This window comes from Mauremys mutica, chromosome 1, assembly GCF_020497125.1.
Source record: "Mauremys mutica isolate MM-2020 ecotype Southern chromosome 1, ASM2049712v1, whole genome shotgun sequence".
In the NCBI taxonomy this organism is placed as follows: domain Eukaryota; kingdom Metazoa; phylum Chordata; order Testudines; family Geoemydidae; genus Mauremys; species Mauremys mutica.
Genome location: NC_059072.1, coordinates 107,944,298 through 107,967,789, shown reverse-complemented (window position 1 = coordinate 107,967,789; position 23,492 = coordinate 107,944,298). Strand labels below are relative to the sequence as shown.

The 23,492-nt window shown below is 43.7% G+C and overlaps 1 protein-coding gene across 2 annotated transcripts in view; it reads left to right on the top strand.

Annotated features, from left to right (window-relative positions):
* Nucleotides 1-12,552, top strand: part of LOC123361909 (cytidine and dCMP deaminase domain-containing protein 1-like) — a 32,339-nt gene extending 19,787 nt beyond the window's left edge. Inside the window, exons 5-12 of one of the 2 annotated variants that reach the window (XM_045002121.1) lie at nucleotides 633-682; nucleotides 2,032-2,153; nucleotides 2,906-3,026; nucleotides 5,858-5,891; nucleotides 6,959-7,045; nucleotides 7,482-7,579; nucleotides 9,353-9,467; nucleotides 10,935-12,552. In XM_045002121.1, coding sequence (XP_044858056.1) covers nucleotides 633-682; nucleotides 2,032-2,153; nucleotides 2,906-3,026; nucleotides 5,858-5,891; nucleotides 6,959-7,045; nucleotides 7,482-7,579; nucleotides 9,353-9,467; nucleotides 10,935-10,990 — 683 coding nt within the window. In that variant the 3' untranslated portion in view covers nucleotides 10,991-12,552. Of the gene's footprint in view, nucleotides 1-632; nucleotides 683-2,031; nucleotides 2,154-2,905; nucleotides 3,027-5,857; nucleotides 5,892-6,958; nucleotides 7,046-7,481; nucleotides 7,580-9,349; nucleotides 9,468-10,934 lie in introns of both variants that reach the window. The other variant, XM_045002120.1, reaches the window with a different exon arrangement.
* Nucleotides 12,553-23,492: the final 10,940 nt, after the last annotated feature.

Here is a 23,492-nt window from a genome sequence, read left to right as displayed (position 1 = left end):
CTGAAGTCCTCAAATAATGATTTAAATACTTCAAGTTACACTAGCTTAAACCTGCAAGTGACCCCATGCCCCATGCTGCAGAGAAAGGCAAAAAAACCCAGAGTCATATTGTATTGGTTTTGCTTCACTGAGTGGATGAGTTCACCTTTTGTAGTGAGAAGGCTTAGCAGAAACCATTATGACTCGCTTGCTCAGGTGGAGATAGTATTTTTTATGCTTTTTCTGAGATACAGGGAGATACAATAACTGTTGGAATGAGCAGCAAGGAGTGCTACAGGAATGTAACAGATCGTTGGCACTTCTACTCAAGAAGACACCACCATGTAGGGGGGTAGAGGTGGATTGCACAGGGACATAGGGCTGTGTGGGCTGAAGTCTTTCAGGTGAGTCAACTCTGGAATGTGGTGAATCAGCACATCCCTGGATAGTCTTCACTGCTGGTGCTGATATGGAGCCCTCACTGCAACTTAACACTTTCTTTCCTTGGTTGAATCCCCTTTGGAGGGCAGTAGTGGTAATAGCAACCTCTTCTGGCTCAGGGAGGTGTACTTTGCATATATTTGCACAACAGGGTGAATCAAGTCCTGAGACTTTGTTGGTAGCTTCACTATTTGATTTTTTTTTCATGCCAGACAGTCCTAATATTGGAGTGGGGACACTGATCTACAGGAAAGAAGACATTGTAAGTACATTATATGCAGCCCAAGAACTATTAATATTAGTCTGGATACAGTTTGAAAATGATGAGGAAAACCCCTCAGTCTCATAGTCAAGTATTCATTTTTGATACAAACATTAATCTATTATAGCTGATTGTCACATTAAACTTTTGCTTGTAGGATTTTTGTGCAATGTATTGTGATGCATAGAAATATTTAAAAGACCAAGTCTGCCATCGATATGCATTGCATTTCTGTGGGATTTCCTCAGTATTATTTATATAAGTGAGCAAGTTAATTCTACTGACATAAATAATGATTCTTAAAAACTCTCCTACACCACCCCTCCCCATTCAAGTCAAAATCTGAAAGGATTTTAAAGACAATTAAACTTGCACAAGGAGCAAATTACTCACATGGTCATATTTCCACTTGATTATTTTTAACAGAGTATAAAAAATATTCAAACATTCAGATAGAATATAATAAGGCTTATGAAATGTGCAGCTGCAGTCTTCCATAGGCCTTAGAATTTATTGTCTTAGTATACCCATAGCACTACTAATATTTCACACAATTACACATGCTGAAATGTAACATGGTGTAGCTGACTGAGGATGGGACTAGGACTAAGGAATGCACTTTTGAGGTCCATTACCAAGTCGGTGGAGTCACAACACTGTGAGATCAGAATTAGGCCCTCTGTGTCTGTGTCTCCATGTGAAGAATACAGATAAAAATACTTCCTGACCTACTTCCCAGGAATGTTGTGATGATTAATTATTTAATATTTACACAGTGCTTGGAATGTGCAAAGCCCCCTCAATTTGATACATATTATTACTAATCAGCTGACTTCCCTGCATTCCAGTCCTGCTACACTCATGCAATCTCTACAGCATAAATACTTGCAAAATGAATAAATAATTCCACCTCAGCTGGGCAAACAATACAGTCTTGCTCAAATTTTTAAATTATTCACTTCATGGACCACAATCTTTTTTTCATTTGGCTTCATGACTAATCAGGTTTTACTGAGATGTCTGTTCATGGAAAGCAAACTTCAAATTTGCATGAACAAGATTTCATGGAAATTGAAAGAAAAATTGTCCTAAAAACAGGATTTGTTGTTAGGAACTATAACCCTAACTGGGACTTCAGATACATTTAGTATTCATGATTCAAAAACCAAACATTTTGGGAGATGGAAACCTACATGCTCAAAGAATAACAATGAGCTGATCAAAGTGCACAACAATACAGCAACTCCTATGGAAGTCAATGACAATCTTTGGGAGTTGGATTGGGCCTAAATGCATCAGAGTCCTGGGAAAGTATTCTTTTTGTTTATTTTTGCCTGGTGTTGTTATAGGTCGCTGTTGGCTACAATGGATTTCCAAAAGGGACAGCGAATAGTCTGTTTGCACAGAAGGATGATGGTAGTTGTGACCAGCATGCAATCATCTGTGCAGAAGCTAATGCAATTATTCTAAGGTAGGAGTGTGAGGAATAGTGGCACGAAAGGGGAAGGAGGTGGTGGCAGAGAGTGTGGATGGGGGAGGTGGAGAGGGTAGAGGAAGGGGCAGAATAGGGGAAAATGTCACCAGAGGTGAGGAGGAGTATGCAGATGTGGAACCTAAATTTGTGTGGGTGGAAGGAGATAGGGGTGAGAAGGGGAAGAGGAGTAGATAGACCTGATGAGAACTGTAGAGATGTGAGAGTAAGAAGGAAGAGGAAACGGAGACCATGGGGAAAGGGGGAGGGAGGATGATGATGGATGCTATGATGTAGAAGAGAGGTGTGGTGAGAGCCATGGATGAATGGTGGATGGACATGATTACAAAAAGGTACCTCACCCTACTAGAGTATGTTACCTCACCCTACTAGAGAGGTGGAGGAAGGCTGCTGAGCTAGGACACTGGGAGGATCTGGGTGGTGGTGGGTGGAGGGGGTGTGTGAGGACAGGAGTATTATCTCTGCAGTGCTGGGAGCACACAGCTGAAAGGAGGGCCATGCAGACTCCTCCTTGGATAGAGTCTAGCAACCTCATTCCATCACTTCCCATGACAGTGAGTCCACAGTATATCCTGAATTTTAGCCATGGGGCTGAGGTTCCTTACTAGTCTCCTTTGGTCTGTGGCAGAGGAAGAGAAGGAAGAAGAACTCGCTTTAGATACACTAAGAGAAATAACTTCAACCAACAAAGAGCTAATTTATAAAAATGACAGTGTTTTTGTCTTTTACAGGACTAAGGATAATCTGAGTGGCACTGAATTAATCACCACATGTGAGCCCTGTAGTGTCTGTGAAAACCTAATTAAAGCAATGAAGATAGAGAAAATCATTTGGCCTAATCGAGATGGAAAAGTAGGTAGCAGAAAGTTTACAGCAAAAAGCCATGTGTCACAGTTACAGGGCTAACTGCAACTCTGCCCCTTCTCTGAGTGGATCGCCTCAACTTGTCGGGTGGAATCACATGATTTTCCCACTCTCAAATGGCCCTAGGCTGCAGTACTCTGTTTACCAAACATGTTTACTCATGGTATCTGCTGGGTTTGGTATCTGCTGTTTGGGTTTGGTATCTGCTGTTTTTCCCTTTGGGAACCTATGACCTGCTGATTACAGAGACCTTAAAAAAGAGCATTGTTTATTTAACTAAAGCACAAAGCACTTAAGAGAAAAGGATCTTAAAATAACCAAGGGGCCCTTGATAGGTCTAGCTTGCCCCAGACAGCCCTGGTTCACCTTAGCTCTCGCTCCCCCCGAGAGCAAATCCTATTGTCCTCTTGTGTTTGCAGGCTCGCCTGAAACTAGTGGATAAGTATTCGGCACGGCTCAGCTGTGCCTCTGCTGCTGTTACCTGTGCAGCTATGACTACACAGCTATTTAAATTTGAACTTGCTCACTGAGAGCAAGTGCTAGGATGTGTATACAAGCAGGGGAATCACACCCCTAGCTCATAGCGTAGACGTAGTCCCAGTCAACCATTGGTTCCCTGACCCCCTCCCCTCTTGGTAATCCATCTTTTGACTCATTTCCTTTAGAAATCTCCTCCAACTTTTACAGTGGCATTAAGAGAGGCATTTATCAGCCTTCTTGATGGAGTGTGTCATGGCAATTTGCATGAGCTCTGTGCCCCAGAGAATATTGTGCCCTATAGATAAACCCCTTCATTTTCTGTTTAAACTGATTTTTGCCAAAAAAATTCTGGGTTTTACAAAAAGTATTATTCATTTTTTTCTGATTTTCACCCTACTTTTGTATCATTCAAATATCTATATAAAAATAAATTGTTTTATTAGGAAAATACAATACATTGCATGAGATATATGTATTACGATAATACATTAGTCTGTGTGTATATGCCAAGCTGCCTGTTGAAGTAAGGTTATGTATTAGTCTAGAAGATACACACAATAAACAAACAGGTGCACATGCAAGCTCTTAAGTGTGTGTGCATCTGAACGTACTGATGAATCTCACGCCCACCACACACACTTTTCAAGCTATTAGCAGATAATTGTTTAAAGATTTGACACACGAAAATGGGAAGAAAACGAAAATCTGTATCGGAATACATTTCACAACACAAGGAAGTATTTGAAAGTTTAAAAAAAAAAACAGGAGAAAGGAATGAAGTTGAGTGTATGCGCTGCAAATGATGTGGCCCAATTATTAAATGTAAATATTTATAGACTAATAGTTCTACGTCTATAACTGTAAATTGTTTATTCAAGTGAAAAGTTTTATTTGGGGATTACAGAGACATTGTTTTCTTAAACTCAGAGGTGGCATTGTGTTTTGAGTTCTGTTTTAGTTCTGCAGCGGATCACATTGATGAACGGAATTCAAAGCATTAATCTACTGAATGCTTTTTTCCCTTGTTTTTCCGTCCATCAAAATAAACCCTGATATTTACCCAGAAAAATTATTAATAGTTTTTTTACTGATTTTCACCTGTTTTTGTGGTAACAAACACTGATACATTCCTGGGAATTAATTAAATAACAATTAAATTAAATTAAATTAAAACTGCAAATGAAGGACCCTACCTATAGAATACATGACATTGGAAATTTCCAGTGGTGATACCTAGCAGAATGCCTGGCAAATCTCTCTTCTTACAAGATGGGAAAATTCAAACAAGGGCTGCCTGAACATATGTGAAAAGCAACAAAGAGTCCTGTGGCACCTTATAGTCTAACAGACGTATTGGAGCATAAGCTTTCGTGGGTGAATAGCCACTTCTTTATTTTAATATTTAATCAAAGGCTCCAGTGCATTTATTTGCATATGTAATCATAGTGCATTAAGGACCCGATCCTGCAATATTGAGATTAGTGGTAGTTTTACCATTGACTTCAGTGGTTACAGGACCAGGTGCTATGACTTCCATTTCATGGTGTAATGATTTTTAGCTAGCCAAAGACATTAAATTCAGACAAAAGCATTATAACTGAAATTACCCAGGCACAAAAATCTGGAACTTCCATGATACAGAATGTGATTTTCCCCTGCACACCCTCTCTATGGCCAGCCACCTTGCATGATAAAACCATGGAAGTTTTGCTGTATTTTAGAGTTTTCTGCTTTGGAAGGGGGCAGGGTTTGGTCCTGTATATGCAGCTGGGGCTCAATTGCAGCTGCTGTGGGAAACGTAACTGAATTTTCTGACCTTGGTGCTTGTTAAATATGTATCAGCTATGATGTTCCATTAACAGTGTTTCATTAATATTTGATAGAGTGAATTAGGACTGTTATTTGGAGTCACAAGTCTCAATCTTGCAGAGATTTAACTCAGTTCACAAATCGTTCCTTGACTGGGGCCAGAGGGCCTGATTCTGCAGTCACTTCCTATATATGGATATTCCTACAGTATAATTATTAATGTAGAATGAAGACTTCTTTTTTCTGAAGATAATACAGCTCATTGAACTAAGATCTTTTTTAATAACTATAAATTATTCTGTAGAGTCATTTCAGCACAAGAATTAATGTACACAGCTGTCTAACCTGGTTAGAGTTTGAAATAAAATGATTTGACAGTCACAACTCATGTCAAGGGTGATAGTTACTATTATGCCCCACTATGAAATTAATCTAGAAGATTATTTTAAAAAATCCCTTCAGCACAACAAGCTACTAAATAGTGCCACTTTTAATATTTTCCATTCATTTATTCTTTTTTTTCCTCCTAGAAGCAACCAGAAGGTGCAACTAAAGAGCCAACAGGTAGGCAACTATATAAAATATGAGCTAATATTAATTGCATGAAAATACTGCTTTAGGCCCTGATCGGCAAATACATAACTTTACATATGCGAAGATCCATTGAGTTTAAAGAGACTTGTCACATATGTAAAGTTAGTCCTGTGCATAAATGTTCACAGCAGAGTTGCCTTTTCAATTCAGCCTTTTATTCTCTTTTTGTGAGAGAGGGACAGTCCTTTTATCTAGCATCAGTACATGAGCCCTATCAAAGTTATTTAGGAAACTTCCTATTTTTGTATCCTACTGTTTCTTTCCCAAATTGTATACCATCCTGTTGCCCCGCCAATGAACTCTCCCCTGAGAAGAGAGGAATATACACTATACATCAATGATCTGCTGCCATCCTTTCTCTTAAAAGCAGAATTCAGTATATGGAAACTAGAAAGTTGGTGCTAATTTATATGTTCAAAAAAAGTAAAGAGGACCCCGAGAATCAGAACAGTTTAATCTTTCTGTAGGCATGTGAGTTCACAAAGTAAACAACTTGAACTGCTGCTCTTCCTCATTTCAGATGCACATTAACTTCTGTCTTATTTGTTATAGTCTGACTTTTACTTACTGTGATTTATTGACATACATTTGCTTAATCATGAAAGCAATGATACATAAAATAGTCAAGTTAATGTAGAAACACCAAGTCATGTAGAATGATGAAGTAATTTATTCCTTTAATAAATATGCAACTCCTGTTAACATTAGTAGGTTATGCATAATATTAATGAGAACTGCTCATATACATCAAGAGAAATGACTGATTTGCAAAAATTGTGCAACTGTTTCTGCAGCATTTTGTAGAACTGCTATGTTTTTCAGTGCTATCTTGATACACATTTGTATTATTTTATTGTATTTCCATATGTTTGTAAAAACGGTACCAATGTAAGGAATTATTTGGAGTAAAAGTATTGAACTCTTGAGGTGGATGGACTCCATGGCTTTGGAGACTGACACTAAACTGTCTTCTGAGTGCATATTGCCTAAACATACTAATACTTTAAATTTTCCCCCACATGGAATCCCACATTCAGAAGAAGAAAATAATCCAAGCACTGAATCCTTTCAGGTAAAAAGCAGCATCAAAAAACATTGTGGTGAAAAGTTGTTAGCACTCCAAGGTGAGTTTTCTGGCTTTTTAATACTTTTTCTGAGATCTGCTGAAGACTGTAATGACTTTAAGGTTTAATTCAGCAGGAAGTTTGATTAGTGTTTTTAGCCTTTCCTACACTGGCATTAGTTTAATCCAATTTTAAATGCAGTTTGAAAGTGTATGTTAGTCTAATCACTTTCAAAATCAGTTTAGTGTATCCACACTAGTCCTTTAGGAATTATCAGGTATGTTAAATCATGTTAAGACAAAACTGTGCTCAAGAACCCACTGTCCATCAAAAAGGCCTTAGCATGGTTCTGAAAAATTGTTGCAACTCATATTTCCCAGACTTACAAATGACTTACATAAGAATGTACTTTTCTTTTAAGGAGGAGAGGGAGTTGTGTTTCTGTTTAGTTCTAAGTTTCATCAGGCAGTATTTATAGTTGTAGTTTTACTTACAGCTGATCGAGAGAAATGTAATAGAAAGGTCTCAGGAGAGAAGGAAGGAAAGACAATGGAAATACAGTCACCAGCAGATGAGGGACATGCTTCTGGTCAGGTAAACACATTAAAAAAAAAAATAAACCGGATAAAACCAGAAAAATATGCCTACATAATGCTTTAAATATTTAGATTAGAATGGTTAAGATAGTAAGCAATTTGGGCAAGGAACCATCCTTTAATTTTGTATTTGCATTTGTACAGTGCCCAGTAGCTCTTGGGTGCTACTATAATACAAATAATAATAATTAATAATATGGTAAAGATAAAAACTCACTAAATTGGCCTGTGAGTGATGAATAAAATTATGAATGCCAACATTTTTAATTGGTTGGGGATTATCCCTTTGACTTTAATTGTACTTGACATTTTGAGAAGTATGCAGGTCTGATTGTCTAGTCTTTTCTGAGACTGACAAATTTATCATAATTTCGTTGCCTACTGTAACTGAGATTGCTGGCCCCTTTAATAGCAGGCACTGCTGGGCTGCCTACTAACAGAGCTTGGCCTTCCAATCTAAGGATTCTGGGAGATGTAGTTCTCACAGATACTTGGTAATTGTGGGCAGAACTGCAGTGCATGGTGGGAGAAAAAGCAGGCCCTTTAAAAGGCAACCTTTCCTTAAAGTGACTGGAGAAAGGAGGGGAGCATGTACTTGCTGGGGAAAGTTCTCTGGAAAGACCAGGCCTTGTGTGGGGCTGACAACTTATAGAACTGGGTAGGCACTGAGCCCAGGAGGGTCTGTGGAAAATGTTCATGAAGATACAGCAATCCTGAGGAGGAGTAAGTTTCTCAGACCCTGAAGAGACAAGACATCAAATGACCCAGGAAGAGGTAGAGTAAAAGAAGGAAAAGACCTGCCACAATACAATACTGGTGTATGCTGGAGGTGCAGGTTTGCCATTAATTTTTTCTAGTGCCCAGTCCAGAGCTTCCAGTGAGGATGGGAGGAAGCCCCACTTCAACCCCTGGATGGGGCTTGCCATCCCCAAAGGGCCAAAAATCATGAGTTAATCACTGTTTGAAAGTGTGCTGGAGCTGCTGATGCATTGTGAGCTACACCAGAGGACATGGGGAATTTATCTTCAGGTGCCATCTGGAGCATGGATCCTCCCATCTTCCCCTAATGCAGGGGTTCTCAACCTTTTTTCTCTGAGTCTCCCCTAACATGCTATAAAAATGCCACAGCCCACCACTGCCACAACTGTTTTTCTGCATATAAAAGCCAGGGCCAGCATTAGGTGGTAACAAGTAGGTCAATTGCCCCGGGCCCTTACACCACATAGGGGCCCGCAAAGCTAAGTTGCTCAGGCTTTGGCTTCAGCCTCAGGTGGCGGAGCCCTGGGCTTCAGCCCTGTATGGCAGGGCTTTGGCTTTCTGCCCTGGGCCCCAGTGAGACTAATGTTGGCCCTGCTTGGCAGCCCACCTAAAACCTGCTCGCGGCCCCCTAGGGGGCCACGGCCCCCTGGTTGAGAACTACTGCCCTAATGTACAAGCAGTGGTTTAAAACTGTGGGATAGTTGCAAGATTTTTTTATTAGACTCAAGTACCATATAACAGCTTGAAATGTTTAATATTTAATTAACTTCCAGTTCTTCAACTACATTTTGTCTAATATATGCAGACCATATGTCCTCCAACCCCTATTTAACAGAAAATTTTGTAATTACTGTTCCCATCGTTGCCTATAAACAAGGTATTTCTGTTCAGATAGTTTGTATTTATTATACTCTGCACTGTATATAACCAATCACGAAACTTTATATTTATTCGTATTTTATTTTTACATTTTATTTATTTATTTATTTATATTAAATTTCTATTTTAGCAGGCCATTTTAAATTCATCAGAAGCGTCTGCATCCCACAGAGATGGCATAGTGAAAGAAGACAGTGAAAAAACAAATCCTTTATTGACCGAGACTGAATCCTTGGACAAGCCAAAAGGTACATAGCATAGACCAATGAACTAATATTTCTGTTTTATCTGAGGGGTTCAAATTGGGAATCCTGTACTTTCTCAATTGACAAGCAGGAAAATCTAAATTGTATTTTGGCACTGTGACAGACCCAGGCCAGTGGGGTACAGGAGTGTGGTAGAGGGCAAATATACTGGTCACGGGATGAGTAGTTTTCTGTTCCCTGAGTGACCAGAGCAGGGGCTGCACTAGAGTAATCAGGAACCTGCTAGAACCAATTAAGACAGACAGGCTGATTAGAACACCTGCAGCCAATCAAGGCAGGCTAATCAGGGCACCTGGGTTTAAAAAGGAGCTCACTCCAGTCAGGCGAGGGGGGAGCCAGAGGAGAGGAAGTGCGTGTGAGGGGCTGGGAGCAAGAGGCACAAGGAGCTGAGAGTGAGGGTGTGCTGCTGGAGGACTAAGGAATACAAGTGTTATCAGACACCAGGAGGAAGGTCCTGTGGTGAGGATAAAGAAGGTGTTTGGAGGAGGCCATGGGGAAGTAGCCCAGGGAGGTGTAGCTGTCATGCAGCTGTTACAGGAGGCACTATAGACAGCTGCAATCCACAGGGCCCTGGGCTGGAACCCGGAGTAGAGGGTGGACACGGGTTCCTCCCAAACCTCCCCACTCCTGATCAGACACAGGAGTTGACCCAGACTGTGGGGAAGATCACTGAGGTGAGCAAATCTCCCAATAAGCGCAGGACCCACCAAGGTAGAGGAGGAACTTTGTCACAGCACATATTCCCCTTCTGTCACATGGGAAATGTCTTAAGAAGAACCCCTGCTAACTCTTGGCTTCTTAAATACTTAGTCTCACCAATTGAAGGAATTCATTACACAGATTCAGGTGAGTCAGGGATGTAACCTTGTGTCATTGTAACTCATGATTTTGGAAGTAGCTAGAGCCAGAGTAGCATTTATTATTATTATTATTATTATTATTTTATTTATTTATTTATTTGTATTACTCTAATGTCTAGAAGTCCCAGTTATGGACCAAAACCCCATTGTACTAGGCATTGTACAAACACAGAACAGAAAGGCAGTTCCTTGAAGCACGACCAACCGTGAGGAGGTCTGAAAGTGACTAATTGACCCACAATAGGTGGGCCATTGCATTTAATAAGCAGGAAACCAGTGCCACAGTGACATGTTTGTGTAGGTTGTGCAGGACATTCTGTAAAAACAGGGCCTTGTGGAATTGAGAAGTGCACTGTGTAGAACTACATATACAAACTGAAGCACGTTAATATGGAAGTGGAAAGAGTACCTGTGACGATTTTAGAATAACAGTTGTAAGTCACTAAAATGACACGGGGGTGCAGATTAGTGAGTGAGAGCCTCAGTTGACCCATATCTGTTTAATTCAATGACTAGCAAAGTATCAGCCAGGAATTATCTTACCAATTAATTATTTTTAATATGTCTTATATTTTTGCAATAATTTCAGAGTCACATAATGCAGAGGGGCCCTCTGTGAATGCTGCAGAAGATGAACCAGCATAAACATCAGAACAATCAGAAGAGTTTTAGGGACATGGCAACCCCCCAAAAACTCAGATAGTTCAGTATCAGGTTATTAATCTTGAGATGCCAGGCACTATATGATGTTATAAACTTAAAATAATAATGCATTTTAATCGTATAGGTACCTCTTTCCATAAGTTTCTAGGCATCTTAGCAAAAATAACTGAAAACATATTATATGACAGTTCCACACAAACAGCCCTAGTAGAGCTCCCAAATCTGGTTGGGCATGTCCCAGGGATCCAGTGAGATGGGCCCTGTGTGCTCTTTAAGTCTCCTGAACAGAGTCCAGACCTTACCCCTGTGACAGTGGAAAGCCAACAGACACACAGACTAACTTTGCACAGCATTCTAAAACACAATTACTCTTTACTTAGCAACACAAAAGATACACAGACAACAGAATAAGCACACCTCCGTTTCCTAACCATTCTGGAGAGTTCTTTGGACTTGGGCTTCCTCTGGGCTGTCCAGGATCCTTCTTCTGCAGCTCATGGTTTCTTTTTAGAATCACTGAGTACTTCTAAGTTAGTTAGGTTTCTTTGAACTTGGCTAGCCCTGGACCCCCTACTAAGAACGCATGCACTTCTCTTCCTTTCTTCTGCCCAAAGCTTCCTGTGTCTTGATCTGTGAGTCTTCCCTCAAATTTTTATGGCCACTACCAACATCTGGTTTCTTTGTTCTCCTGCTGGGTATTTTCTGATTCCCCTTCCTGCAGAGAAACTTGGTTGAACTGATTTCCCTACTTGGGCAATCTCCTTAGCAGACCCTTTGGTCAGAGAACAATCATTAAGGTTCACAACTCCCTGGTCAGGTGGAATCTACATCCTTATAGAGGCATTTCCTGATACAACAATTTCATAATTTCATAACATCAAACAGAATTAATAAGTTGTACCTAGAGTCCCCAAATAATCAGAGTGACACACAATGTGGAAATGTTTGGACATATGCAGGAAAATTACTTTTATTATTATAATAATATCTAGAGGCCCCAGCTGCGATTGTGGGGGCCCATTGTGCCAAGTGCTGTGCAAACACATACTATAAGACAATCCCTGTCACCAAAGAGTTCACAGCCTGAGACCCTGGACCTGCGAACACTTGCAAACGTGTCATTTAAAAATCAGACCAACACAGTTTGTGAGAAAGTTGCATTATGCCCATTTTAACTGAGCCACATAGAGACTAAGTGACTTTCACTGGAAATCTGTAAGGCTGTCAGGAATTGAGCCCACACCAGAGTCTGAACAATAAACCATCCTTCCTGGTGAAAATAACTGGAAACTTGTGCTGGCAATATCTTCAAAGACGGTCTATCAAAGTATGCTAGATTCTTAAAGAAACTCCCTCTTCAGGTAGCATATATATAAACAATTATACACTAATAGAATTTTGAAGTAATTGCCCCATTTCAGAGAGAGTGTGTGTGTGTGTGTGTGGTATGTATATATAATCTACCTCTACCTCGATATAACGCTGTCCTCGGGAGCCAAAAAAATCTTACTGCATTATAGGTGAAACCGCGTTATATCAAACTTGCTTTGATCCATGAGAGTGCGCAGCCCCGGCCCCCGCCCCCCCCGGAGCACTGCTTTATCGCGTTGTATCCGAATTCGTGTTATATCGGGTCGAGTTATATCGAGGTAGAGCTGTATATATATATACACACACACAGTGTAGGCCAGGTCTACACTACCACTTAAATCGCTGTAACTTACATTGTTCAGGGGTGTGAAAAAGACCCCCCTGAGCAACGCAAGTTACAGCAACCTAAGCGCTGTTCACACTGGCATTATGTTGGCAGGAGACGCTCTCCCACTGACATAGCTCGCGGAGGTGCAGTAATTATGCTGACAGGAGAGTGCGCTCCCGTTGGCATACAGCATCTTCATCAGACACTCCAGTAAGGTGACCAGATGTCCCGATTTCATAGGGACAGTTCCGATTTTGGGGTCTTTTTCTTATATAGGCTCCTATTACCTCCCCATCCCCTGTCCCGATTTTTCACATTTGCTGTCTGGTCACCCTGCACTCGGTGCAGCTAGGCAGATGTAGTGCTTCTAGTGTAGACCTGCCCTTACTAGCATAATAGCCTCTTGTGGAATTAGATATCAGGCTTTGGTAACAGCTTTTACATGTTTTTTCCATTTTTTTTAGTGCTATAATTGTCAAATTACCTTGTACTGGAAGTCATTTAAATAAATGAATCAAAACAAAGCTGAGCATGGCATTGTTTGTATCTTTCCTTCAGAAATAGATGCAGAACCAGGGATACATTTTAAGGGTAGTGTGGTTATCATGACGTTTTGGAAGATAGACTCCAGACATGACATTATTACTCACTGATTAGTTAACAGAGCTGAGACTAATAAAGCTGTATTGTTTTTAATTAAAAACTTTATATGTATTGGTGAGTCATATGATTGGATGCTCTCCAGCTGAGCAACTGATTGAGTCTTAATCTGAGAATATTATTTTGCCTGCAGTTTCCTATGCATTTGTATAGTTTTAGCAATGAACACCATGTCCCAGATGTCTGACCTGGGCCACTTGGGACCCCTGATGGTACTGTCACTCAAGAAGAGGAGCAATCGATCCTGCTTCGTGCCTTTAGCCTCACAAAAACTCATACATGAGCCTCCAACTCTGTTTTGTTTACATGCCCAATTAATGGTGATATGTACGTTTTATGGTTAAAGTTTGTTGTAAAGAATTGAGAAAAAGACAAATTTACAGGTAAAACAGAATTGCCTCAATTCCAACTAAATTCAGAGTCACTCCCTGGCCTCCTGAACTATTACAGGAATTTCCCAGAAGGATCATACTAAAATAATTATGTAATCCACTGCTTAGTGATGGTGACATGTTAGTTTTCTGGGATATGGTACTCTTATGTTGGCCTCACCAACAAAATAATGCCAGGGCAACTAAGTGAAGTTTCTGCGTGATAGAGTATATTGATAGATAGCTAAATAATGGATTCTTATCTGATTTACACTCTTCTTGCAAAGGCTATAACTGGCATAACAGAGACTGTATGTTAACATTCTGTCATGTTTTTAACTCTCTCTCTTTTAAGAAGGAAGATAGTAACTCCACAGAGATGTACACCTCTACCCTGATATAACTTGACCTGATATAATACAGTAAAGCTGTACTCTGGGGGGTAGGGGGGCTGCGCACTCTGGTGGATCAAAGCAAGTTTGATATAACACGGTTTCACCTATAACACGGTAAGATTTTTTGGCTCCCGGGAACAGCGTTATATTGAGGTAAAGGTGTATTTACATTAAGCACAAGTTGAAATTTAAAATTCTACATTGCCTTGTGCCAGACAGTAAGTTGCTAGTCACTGCAAGGAATTCTTTATATACATTCTGATCACCGTAGATCAAATTAGCTAGGTTGAAAGTGGAGTTGGTAGTCCGGTCCAAATGTACATACAATAAAGTAGCAGCCAAAAACTGACTAATTGCATGTAAATTTGACTGGCCCAATAATTGATCTATGGACTGGACACCAATAGGGGAAGTTTGATATGCATGACACATTATATTATATTATTTAAGGAGCCTACTCATGTGAGTAAACTTACATGTATTTATGTCTTGTCCGGTCCAGGATCCAATTTAGCACTGAGTTAAAGATTTAAGGATTTTTATTGGGAGGTCACAGGAGAAATACCCTGAGAAAAATAAACTTATTGTGAGAAGCTTTTTCACATGTTAAAAATATGCTTCATATATATGCTAGGATTGTATTCTATGTGGATGTTAGGCTTCTCATAAATTTCACTGGAACATTTATGGTTTTGGATGACCAATAAAGGATCCGGTAACCAAGTCAGAAGCTCAAGTGTTACTGAGAGGGAGTATTTCAGAATTGGCTCATTTTTTCCTTTGAGCCAGACAGCTGGCCACATTTGAGTGTCAATATCTTTCGGCAGCACAACTTCAGGCTTTTCACATCAGCAGGATAATATTGGCAGGCGCACAGTGATATGGCATAGTACATCCCATAAATAAGTATTCCCTGAGACAAATACTCTGATCTAATTTACTTGCCATGATGATAGTTAGGTACCCTGCCTATGAAAACTACAGGTACAACAGTTACTCAGATAAAATGGTGGACAAAGGGCTTTCCTATCACAGATGTCAAAAATAAATTAATTCATATATATGTTAACCACTGGGTGGCAGTATAACAGCTTTATCCACTAAGTAATAATGCTAACATTCATTCGCTGAGGTTGTTACATTTATTCTCAGTTAACTGAGACAGAGATATTTTCATGTCTAGTGTTGCTATTATGTTTGATTATTTGGTTTGTCCTGCCAAATAATAATAAACAGTTATCCCACATTATACATCATTAACTTTTTTTCTGTGCACAAACTGAGAATGGTCAAGTGTTAATCCATACAAACTTAAGTACAATTTAAGTCTAGTCCCTATTATGCAGCTGGTAACTTGGTACCTACATTCAGGAAGACTAAGCAGCTGATAAAAGGTTCAGGGCTGGATACTCAGCGATAGCCTAGGATCACACCGCATAGCTCAGGAGAGATTATACCAAAGTGGCATAAAGCTGCTCTAACTCACCCAGAGTAGTCTACTGTTTTACTGGGCTTTTAAAATTTGGTCTGGGATTTTCAAGAGAGTCTGAAGTCAATTCTCATTGAATTTCCGGAGTAGCTAGGTGCCTAACTCTCTTAGGTTCTATTTGAAAACCCCAGCCTTCTTTATTTAATACTTTTTATCATTTGGGTTGCTGATTCACTTCTCAGCATGTCTGACTCTTATCACCATTAGTTCTTTGGACAGTATATTAAACCAAATTAAAATGGTAATCATTCCCCTCCTTTCTTGTTGCTAAAAACAATTCATATCAGTTGCAGATTCCCAAATATTAAGAGCATCAACATCATCTTCAATAGCAAGGTCTCATTTCTCTGACCCTGTGAGGAATAAAATATATAAGACATTGTTCCGTTTTCAGCATTATGCCTTCAAGATGAATTTAAATCTACAGCATTACAGCATATATTACTTCTTCCTTAAAGCAGACATACAAAAATCTGATTATGTAGAGCCAGGAATGGCTCTTAGTCGAGATATGTTGTTTAATTCTGCAGCATGTGTCACATGTCTACTGTATCCACCATTACTATTTACAGATTAGTAACACAAGCTGATGAGGAGCCCATCAGAAACCAGCGCTTTGCTAATTTGCTCAAAGACATAACAGCTTGCAGAACTGTTGCTGTTCTCACTTACCAGAATTTGAATTGTCCTGCATTAGAGAGAGAATATCTATGAATCTAATCAAGGGCATTATGTTGCATTGTGCTATATAAATACTTAGAATTGGGAAACTTTTTTGTCACATGTTTTTGAGGGCTATACTATGATTCAGTGTGATATTGCATAACTCTTCTTTTTGGTACTGAGTGACTGTGTGGTTAAGTAAATGAATAGCAGCACCAAGGAGCATGAGAAGATAAGACACTGATAAGAAGTAGAATTGTTTCTCTTGAGCTAAGAGTTTTTTTAACAAGGAAGCATTAGTAAGCCAACTCAGAATGTGTACTGGGTGTGGTCCGGCTCTCTGATCTGTTGTGGACACAGCGGCATGAGTACTGTGTACTTGCAGTAAAATACAGTTAGTTTTACAAACCTAATTCCAGATAGTGTATGGGAATTGGGGACCAGCCCTTGAAATAGTCTGGGTGCTCTGTAGTGGCCCTCCCTGTTGTCTATTGCTGAACCCATCAGGATCCTGCGAGAACAGAAGTGCCATGGGTGGTGCATGACTCCTCCATTTGGGGAGGCTGTGCGCCCCCACACCGGGGCCCCACCCCAAGGCCTGCCTCCACTCAACCTCCTCTGCTTGAAGCCCCATCCATGCTGCACCCCTGGACCCACTCGGCCCCCTCCCCGAGGCCCACCACTCATGCCTCTTGCCCCCTCCCTGGACCCCCGCCACCTGCCTGTCAGCCGACCAGCTTGTGCGCATATTCACCCCTTCCCGTGAGGCTCCCATGTGGGCGGAGCAGGGATGGGAAGAGGCAGAGACTCAGGGGAAGAGGATGAGTGGGAGCAGAGCCTCAGGGCGGAGCATGAGCGGGGCCCTAGCCGGGGCACCCACCCTTTCAGCAGTGGCATGCTCCAAAGGCAGCGGGCTGGCTGTTTGGGGAGGCTTAGCCTCCACTGTCCTCTTATAACCACCGCCTTTGAGCAGTGTCCACAGGGAGCTAGGTCTTGTATAATTGTACATAGTTAATAAACACATTTTTTTTTTTTGGACATCGAACTGTGCCCAAGTGATTTCCCCCATACTCTTAATGTTGTGTAGAGAGCAAGGACATGACAGACTGTATTATTGCAAACAGTTTTCAGGGCAAGGAACTTTGAACTAAGAAGCTGTCTAGCAGCACCCCTCTCTCATGTTAGTTACTGTGGTTCTGCTTACTAGATATGCATCTCTGCTGCTGTCATCAAACTTACATGCATGGAGTACGCTAAACACAGTTCTTGGTAAAAGGCCCTTGGGCTTGAGTTGCTGTGCTGCCAACTATCAGTAAACTTATTAATGTCCATTTATCTGCCTGTTCAGCTAGGTTATAAATAAGACATTGTCCTAAAAGTTGATAATAGGAGCTTTCTTCTGGGAAAAGGTGTAAGACTCCCTCAAGGATGGTTCTGTTTCTGGAGGCAAATAGTTATACTGATCCCTGACTTAGCCTTCTTGTATGTGTGTATCAGCTGTTTGAGTGTTTATAGCAGTGTGGCCTGCAGCCAGGCATCCCTAGGCTGTGCTCTTGGCTGATTTCAGAAGGTATGTGGTGTGGTCATTGTTTGGATGGGTGACCTCTGTGAAAATTAAGAGGATTCCATAATGGGCAGTCTCCTCTGCAAGTTAGTACTGAGCCAATACAATGGTGGAGCAGTGTGTGGCCAAAGAGGCCAGATCTGGGATTAGGTGGAAAATGGCAGCCCCCAATATTTAAGATCATGGGCAACACTTTAGAAAAGACGGGGTAACCAGTCCCAATTTCCTGGCCAAATTACACGTCCAGTAATAGTTTTAGTTACCTAAATTTCCCTGTAGTTGCAGCTGACTATAGTATTTTGTTATTTCAGTATTCTAACAAGCTGAGGCTCTTTACTCTTTGTCCCGGGCTAAAGTTTAGAGTTGCTACACACTGCCACATAAGGGCCATGCTCCATGCCAGAGCTGGCTGCATTTTGGTGAAGGGTGAAGTGTCAGAAGTTTTCAAACTTTAGGCCTAGTCTGCACTACATGGCTAGGTCAACACAAGGCAGGTTATGTCAACTGAGCTGTGTATGTGTCTACACTTAAATTTCACTCCTGCTGATGTAAGCGCTCTGCTTTGCTGACTTAATAACACCACCTCCCCGAGCAGTGTAGAGTCAGGATTGATGTAGTTAGGTCAACACAGTGATAGTGTAGACACTGTGTCACTTAGATCGATTGTTATTGACCCCCAGGAGCTGCCCGCTGTGGTCACCATTGTGAACTCTGCTACCCAGGGGCCAGGTACACAGGAAGCTGCCCCTGCCCTTTAAAGCCCTGTGAATTTTTTGAAATGTCTTCCTGGTGGCCTGGCTTGGTGAGCGCACCTAGCAGCTCTCCATTGTTACCGTTAACTGCCCAGCTGATCATGCCGGCTACACACTGCAGACACACACCTGCCATTAGGTATTGGCTCCACAGGACCGTGGGAAGAAGAGGCCGTGCAGGCACAGCTCTGATTCAGCTGTAGAAGCATCGACATCTATGAGCAGATTGCTTGGCGGATGCTGGAGAAGGGCTACAAGAGGGACCAGCCGCAGTGCTGCATGAAAGCCAAGGCATACCAGAAGGCAAGGGAGGCCAACGATGGAGCTGATGCTGAGTCGCAGCTCTGGTGCTTTTACAATGAGCTGCAAGCCATCCTTGGCGGAGACACCACCCCCACCCCCAGGAGCATTGTGGATACTTCCGAGGGGCTCAAATCACAGTCCCCTGCCATGAACAACGAGGTGTATGAGGAGGAGGAGGCGTATGGGGGTTAGGTGACTAGGGTATTCAGCTGTGCAGCAAGCCAGGACATGTTTTTGACTCCACCACAGTCCAGCCGGTCCTGGCAGTCAAGCACAGGTGAGCCTGATGCAGGGGAAAGGAAGCTCTGGTAAGTATGCAGTTTACTTTGACATAGCAGGCCACATCTGTTGATTTACTCTTTTTTTACTTGTCCTAAAAGAGGTAGTGGGACAACTGAGAGAGACTGAGTTGCTCCCTGCTTTCATTCCTCTCTAGAATTAGGCACAGAGGGTCATGCAGAGAGTTTGTTTATGAGCACCGGTATGTCCCATGAATCCTCCTGAGAGAGCTCAATGAAACATTCATGGTGGTAGTTTGCAATCCTCTGCCGAAGGTGTCTGGGGATGGCTGCCTTATTTCTTCTGCCACTCTCCCACGCCATTCACCAATCACTTCAGCAGGCTCCTTGGCAGTGCACAGGCTAGCAGTAGGCCGGTCCGGGCAGCATCTGGATGCCAGCAGCTCCTGTGCTCCTTCTGCCTCTGTTCCCCTCAGGAGTGAGATATCAGCTAAAATAACCACCGCCTGTGGAAAATGGTGCCAGTAATCAGTTCCATTGCCATCTGCAACTGTAATCATGCCCGTGAGCTATTCCCTTCCCCTCCCCCATTTCTCCAGGCCCCCCCGGGGGCCCTACTCACCATGGCTGGGGTTGTGACTGCTGCTGTGCCCTCTCAATTCCAAGCAGAAGTGAGAATGTGGCGCTTACAACTTTTGGGGCGCAAGGGCAGTGAGTTCTTAAGTTTCAGTTTCCATCACGAATACACTGACAATGGTACCTCTGTGTGTTGTAGCTGCAGCTGTTGTCACTGTGGCTTTAGGGGCTTTTCCTTCACACCTGCGGAGTGCCTGGGATGCCATGTTCCAGGAGCGCCTGCTGTATCAGAGAACAAGCACAGGGCCTGGAGGATCACCCTTGCAGGCAGCATGGAGAAGGATAGAGTGGAGAGCAGAGAGGCACAGGAAAAGGAGAGGGATGTGCAGCAGGAGCTACTTTTGCTTCTTAAACAGCAAACTGAGCTGCTGCAGACTTTGGCAGACCAGCAGGTTCAACAAGCCCATGCTCACCTCCCGCCGCAGCTCATAGAGAACTCAGTATCGGGAACTCCCTGTATCACACCTCAACAAGGCATCAAGGGGTCACTACACTACCCCTACCACTGTACCCTGGGGGACATTAAAGACAATCACAGCTTCCCATACACTGACCAGTGAAAGCCATGGTTGGTGTATGTGTACTTGAAATGGAAATGTGTGTTCTTTCCCCTTCATTACATTCTGTTTCCTTAATTTGGTAAATTTTAATTTTTAAAAAAATGCTCTGTTCGTGGAACAGAATAAAATTCTATTTTTGGAACAAAAATCATCTTTATTATTTCACAACGGATGCTGTCTGCTGCTGGACAGGTCTGACACCCACTAATTTCCTGCTACTGTACTGTGTCACAGAACCAATAACATCATTCACAAACCATATTAACAGGTGCACTGACAATGTTATAGTCCTACATACAGAGCAATCGCTACACGATTCATGCCCTGCTGCAAAAGAGTAAGGCCAGATAGAGCACACTACAGCAACACACACTACACTGGCTCACTATTAAAATAGTCTTCCTGAGCCATAAAACTCCACAAGGAGCTTTTCTAATAGCTCTGATATCTGACTGTCGAAATTTAGCAGGCAGCTGCTCCATCTCTGCCCTCCTCCCCAGCGGAAAATTTCCCTGCCTTGCTTCACAGAAATTATACAGGACACAGCAGGCAGCTATAACCATTGGGATATTCTCTCACTGAGGTCCAATCTAGAAAGTAAACCATGCCAGCAACCCCTTCAAACAGCCAAAGACATATTCCATTGTCATTCTGCACCTGCTAAGCCTGTAGTTGAAGCACTTCTTGGTGCTGCTGAGGTGCCCATGTAAGGCTTCATGAGCCAGAGGTGCTAGGGTTAGGCTGGGTCTCCCAGGATCACTATGGGCATTTCAACATTACCAATGGTAATCCCCCAATCAGGAAAGAGAGTCCCTGCTTCTTGCTTTCTGAACAGTTTTATGATTTTAAAGATGAGTTCATCATGCAACCTTCGCTGACCCGCCTAAACTGAGGTCAGTAAAAGGACCCCGGTGATCCACCAGTGCTTGCATTACCACAGAAAAGTAGCCCTGGCTGTTGATACACTGTGTGGCTGGTGCTAAAATATGTGTGCCATCTATTGCCCAACTGCATTTTGGCCCCAGCCCCACCCCTGGGATGGATTTCCCAATTTCAAATTGATTCCCAACTGACTGGTAGCAATCTGGGGTTGCAAGTTTCCAAAGTGCAATTGCCACTTGCTTCTTAACTCTCAGCGCAGCTCTCATTTTGGTGTCCCTGCACAGGTGAGCTGGGGAGAATTAGGCGCACAGATCCAGGAATGCACATCCAAAAATTCTGCACCCACCACTTGTCATCCCATGACAATGTGATCCCACCAGTCAGTACTTGTTTCTTGGGCCCAGAACCAGCTCTCCATCATCTGCAGCTGCTCTGTGAATGCTACCAACAACCCTGAAGTGTTTCTTTCTGTGTCGCAAAGCAATCTTGCCTCCAAACATAGATGAGTGGTGCCTCCCCATACTGGGGTGGGGGTGGGAGAGCACAATCTAAAGGGGAGGACATGCGACCACCCCACATGTCTACGTGCCCAGTGACCATCCCCTCGTGCCCAGCCTGGGGCTACCATGCTCTCCCTGCCCCCTCATTACCTGTGGGGCGGTGGGGGGGGGGGGGAGCTACTCTGTCCTTCTGTACCTGTGCTTCCCCTAGGTTGCCAACTTTCTAATTGCACAAAACCAAACACCCTTGCCCTGCTCCCTTCCCTGAGGCCCTGCCCCCACTCACTCCATTCCCCACCCTCTGTTGCTGGCTCTCTCTCACTTTCCCAGGGTTGGGGTGAGGGCTCTGGCTGGGGGTAAAGGCTCTGTGGTGGGGCCGGGGATGAGGGGTTTGGGGTATAGGAGGAGGCTCCAGGCTGAAGCTGAGGGGTTCGGACTGCAGGAGCGGGCTCAGGGCTGGGGCGGGGGGGGGGTTGGGTATAGGGGGTGATGGTGCAGGCTTCAGGAGGGAGTTTGGGTGCGGGAGAGGGATCGGGGCTAGGGTGCAGGAGGAGGTGCTGGGTGCAGATTCCGGGAAGGGGCTCAGGGCTGGGGCAGGGGGTTGGGGGTGCAGGCTCTGGGAGGGAGTTTGGGTGTGGGAGAGGGCTCAGGGCTGGGGTTGGAGTGCGGGAGGGAGTGTGGGGTGCGGGATCCAGGAGGGGGTTCTGACCTAGGGCAGGGGGTAGGGGTGCGGGAAGGGGTTTGGGGTGTGGGCTCCAGCTGGGCAGCATTTACCTCAGACAGCTCCCACAGTGGGGGCCCTGGACCCTCCACCTGGCCTGGGGCATACCCTGGGGGCAGGGCCATGTGCCAGGAGCTGCTCTTGTGCATCCCAGCCCCCCCGTCAAGGCAGGTGGAGGCTCCGGGGTGCCCCACAGCTGCCTGGGTGGCTCTTACCACAGCTGAGGGCAATGGAGAGGAGGGGCAGGGCCGGGACCCCCGGGAACATGCCCTGTCGGCCCGTGTGGTAATCTGCCTTTGCCTCTGGCATGTTCGGCTGCTTGTGACCCCCATCACCCTCCCATGTGTCACCGCTGCATAGACGACTGATGCCGCCCTCTACTGGGGGGGCACAATGTAAAGAGGAGGGCTTGTGACCACCCCACCTGTCTCCCCTGCCCAGTGACACACCCCCATGCCCAGCCTGGGGCTGCAGCACTCTCCCCACCCCACGTTACCTGCTGGGGTGGGTGGGGGGAGGCTCTCTGTCCCTGCATGTTCAGCTGTTCTCCCTGGCAGCTGAGTGGGGAGCGAGACGGAGTCACTTCTGCCTGAGAGAGCCTGGCTGAACGGTAGCAGCAGCCCACTCCCTGCCTGGGCAGGGGGTGACAAGCATGCCAGATGGGCAGGTGGGTGGGATCCAGCTCACTTAGCCCCAGTCCCTGGTAGCCGAGCCCAGGCATGGAGTGGGCTACTGCTGCCTCGCACCCAGGGTCTCTCAGGTAGGGGCGGCTCCATCCCGCTCCCCGCCCGGCTTCTAGGGAGAGCGTCGGGGGCGGGGGGGAGGCGCAGGGACAGCAGGCCAGAGCCTCTCTCCCTCCCTGCCCCTGGCAGGCCAATCTGGGGGGGCACTTGACCCCTCATACGCAGCACCTCTGGATACCTGGTAGAGAGCTTATTTACTACATACTTTACCTTGCGGAGGAGATGAGACTCTCCCTATTTTCCTTCATTTAGCTTCATCCTCTGAGATGCCCAGCTGGCTGTGTGGTGACTGTCTATAAGCAGGCAT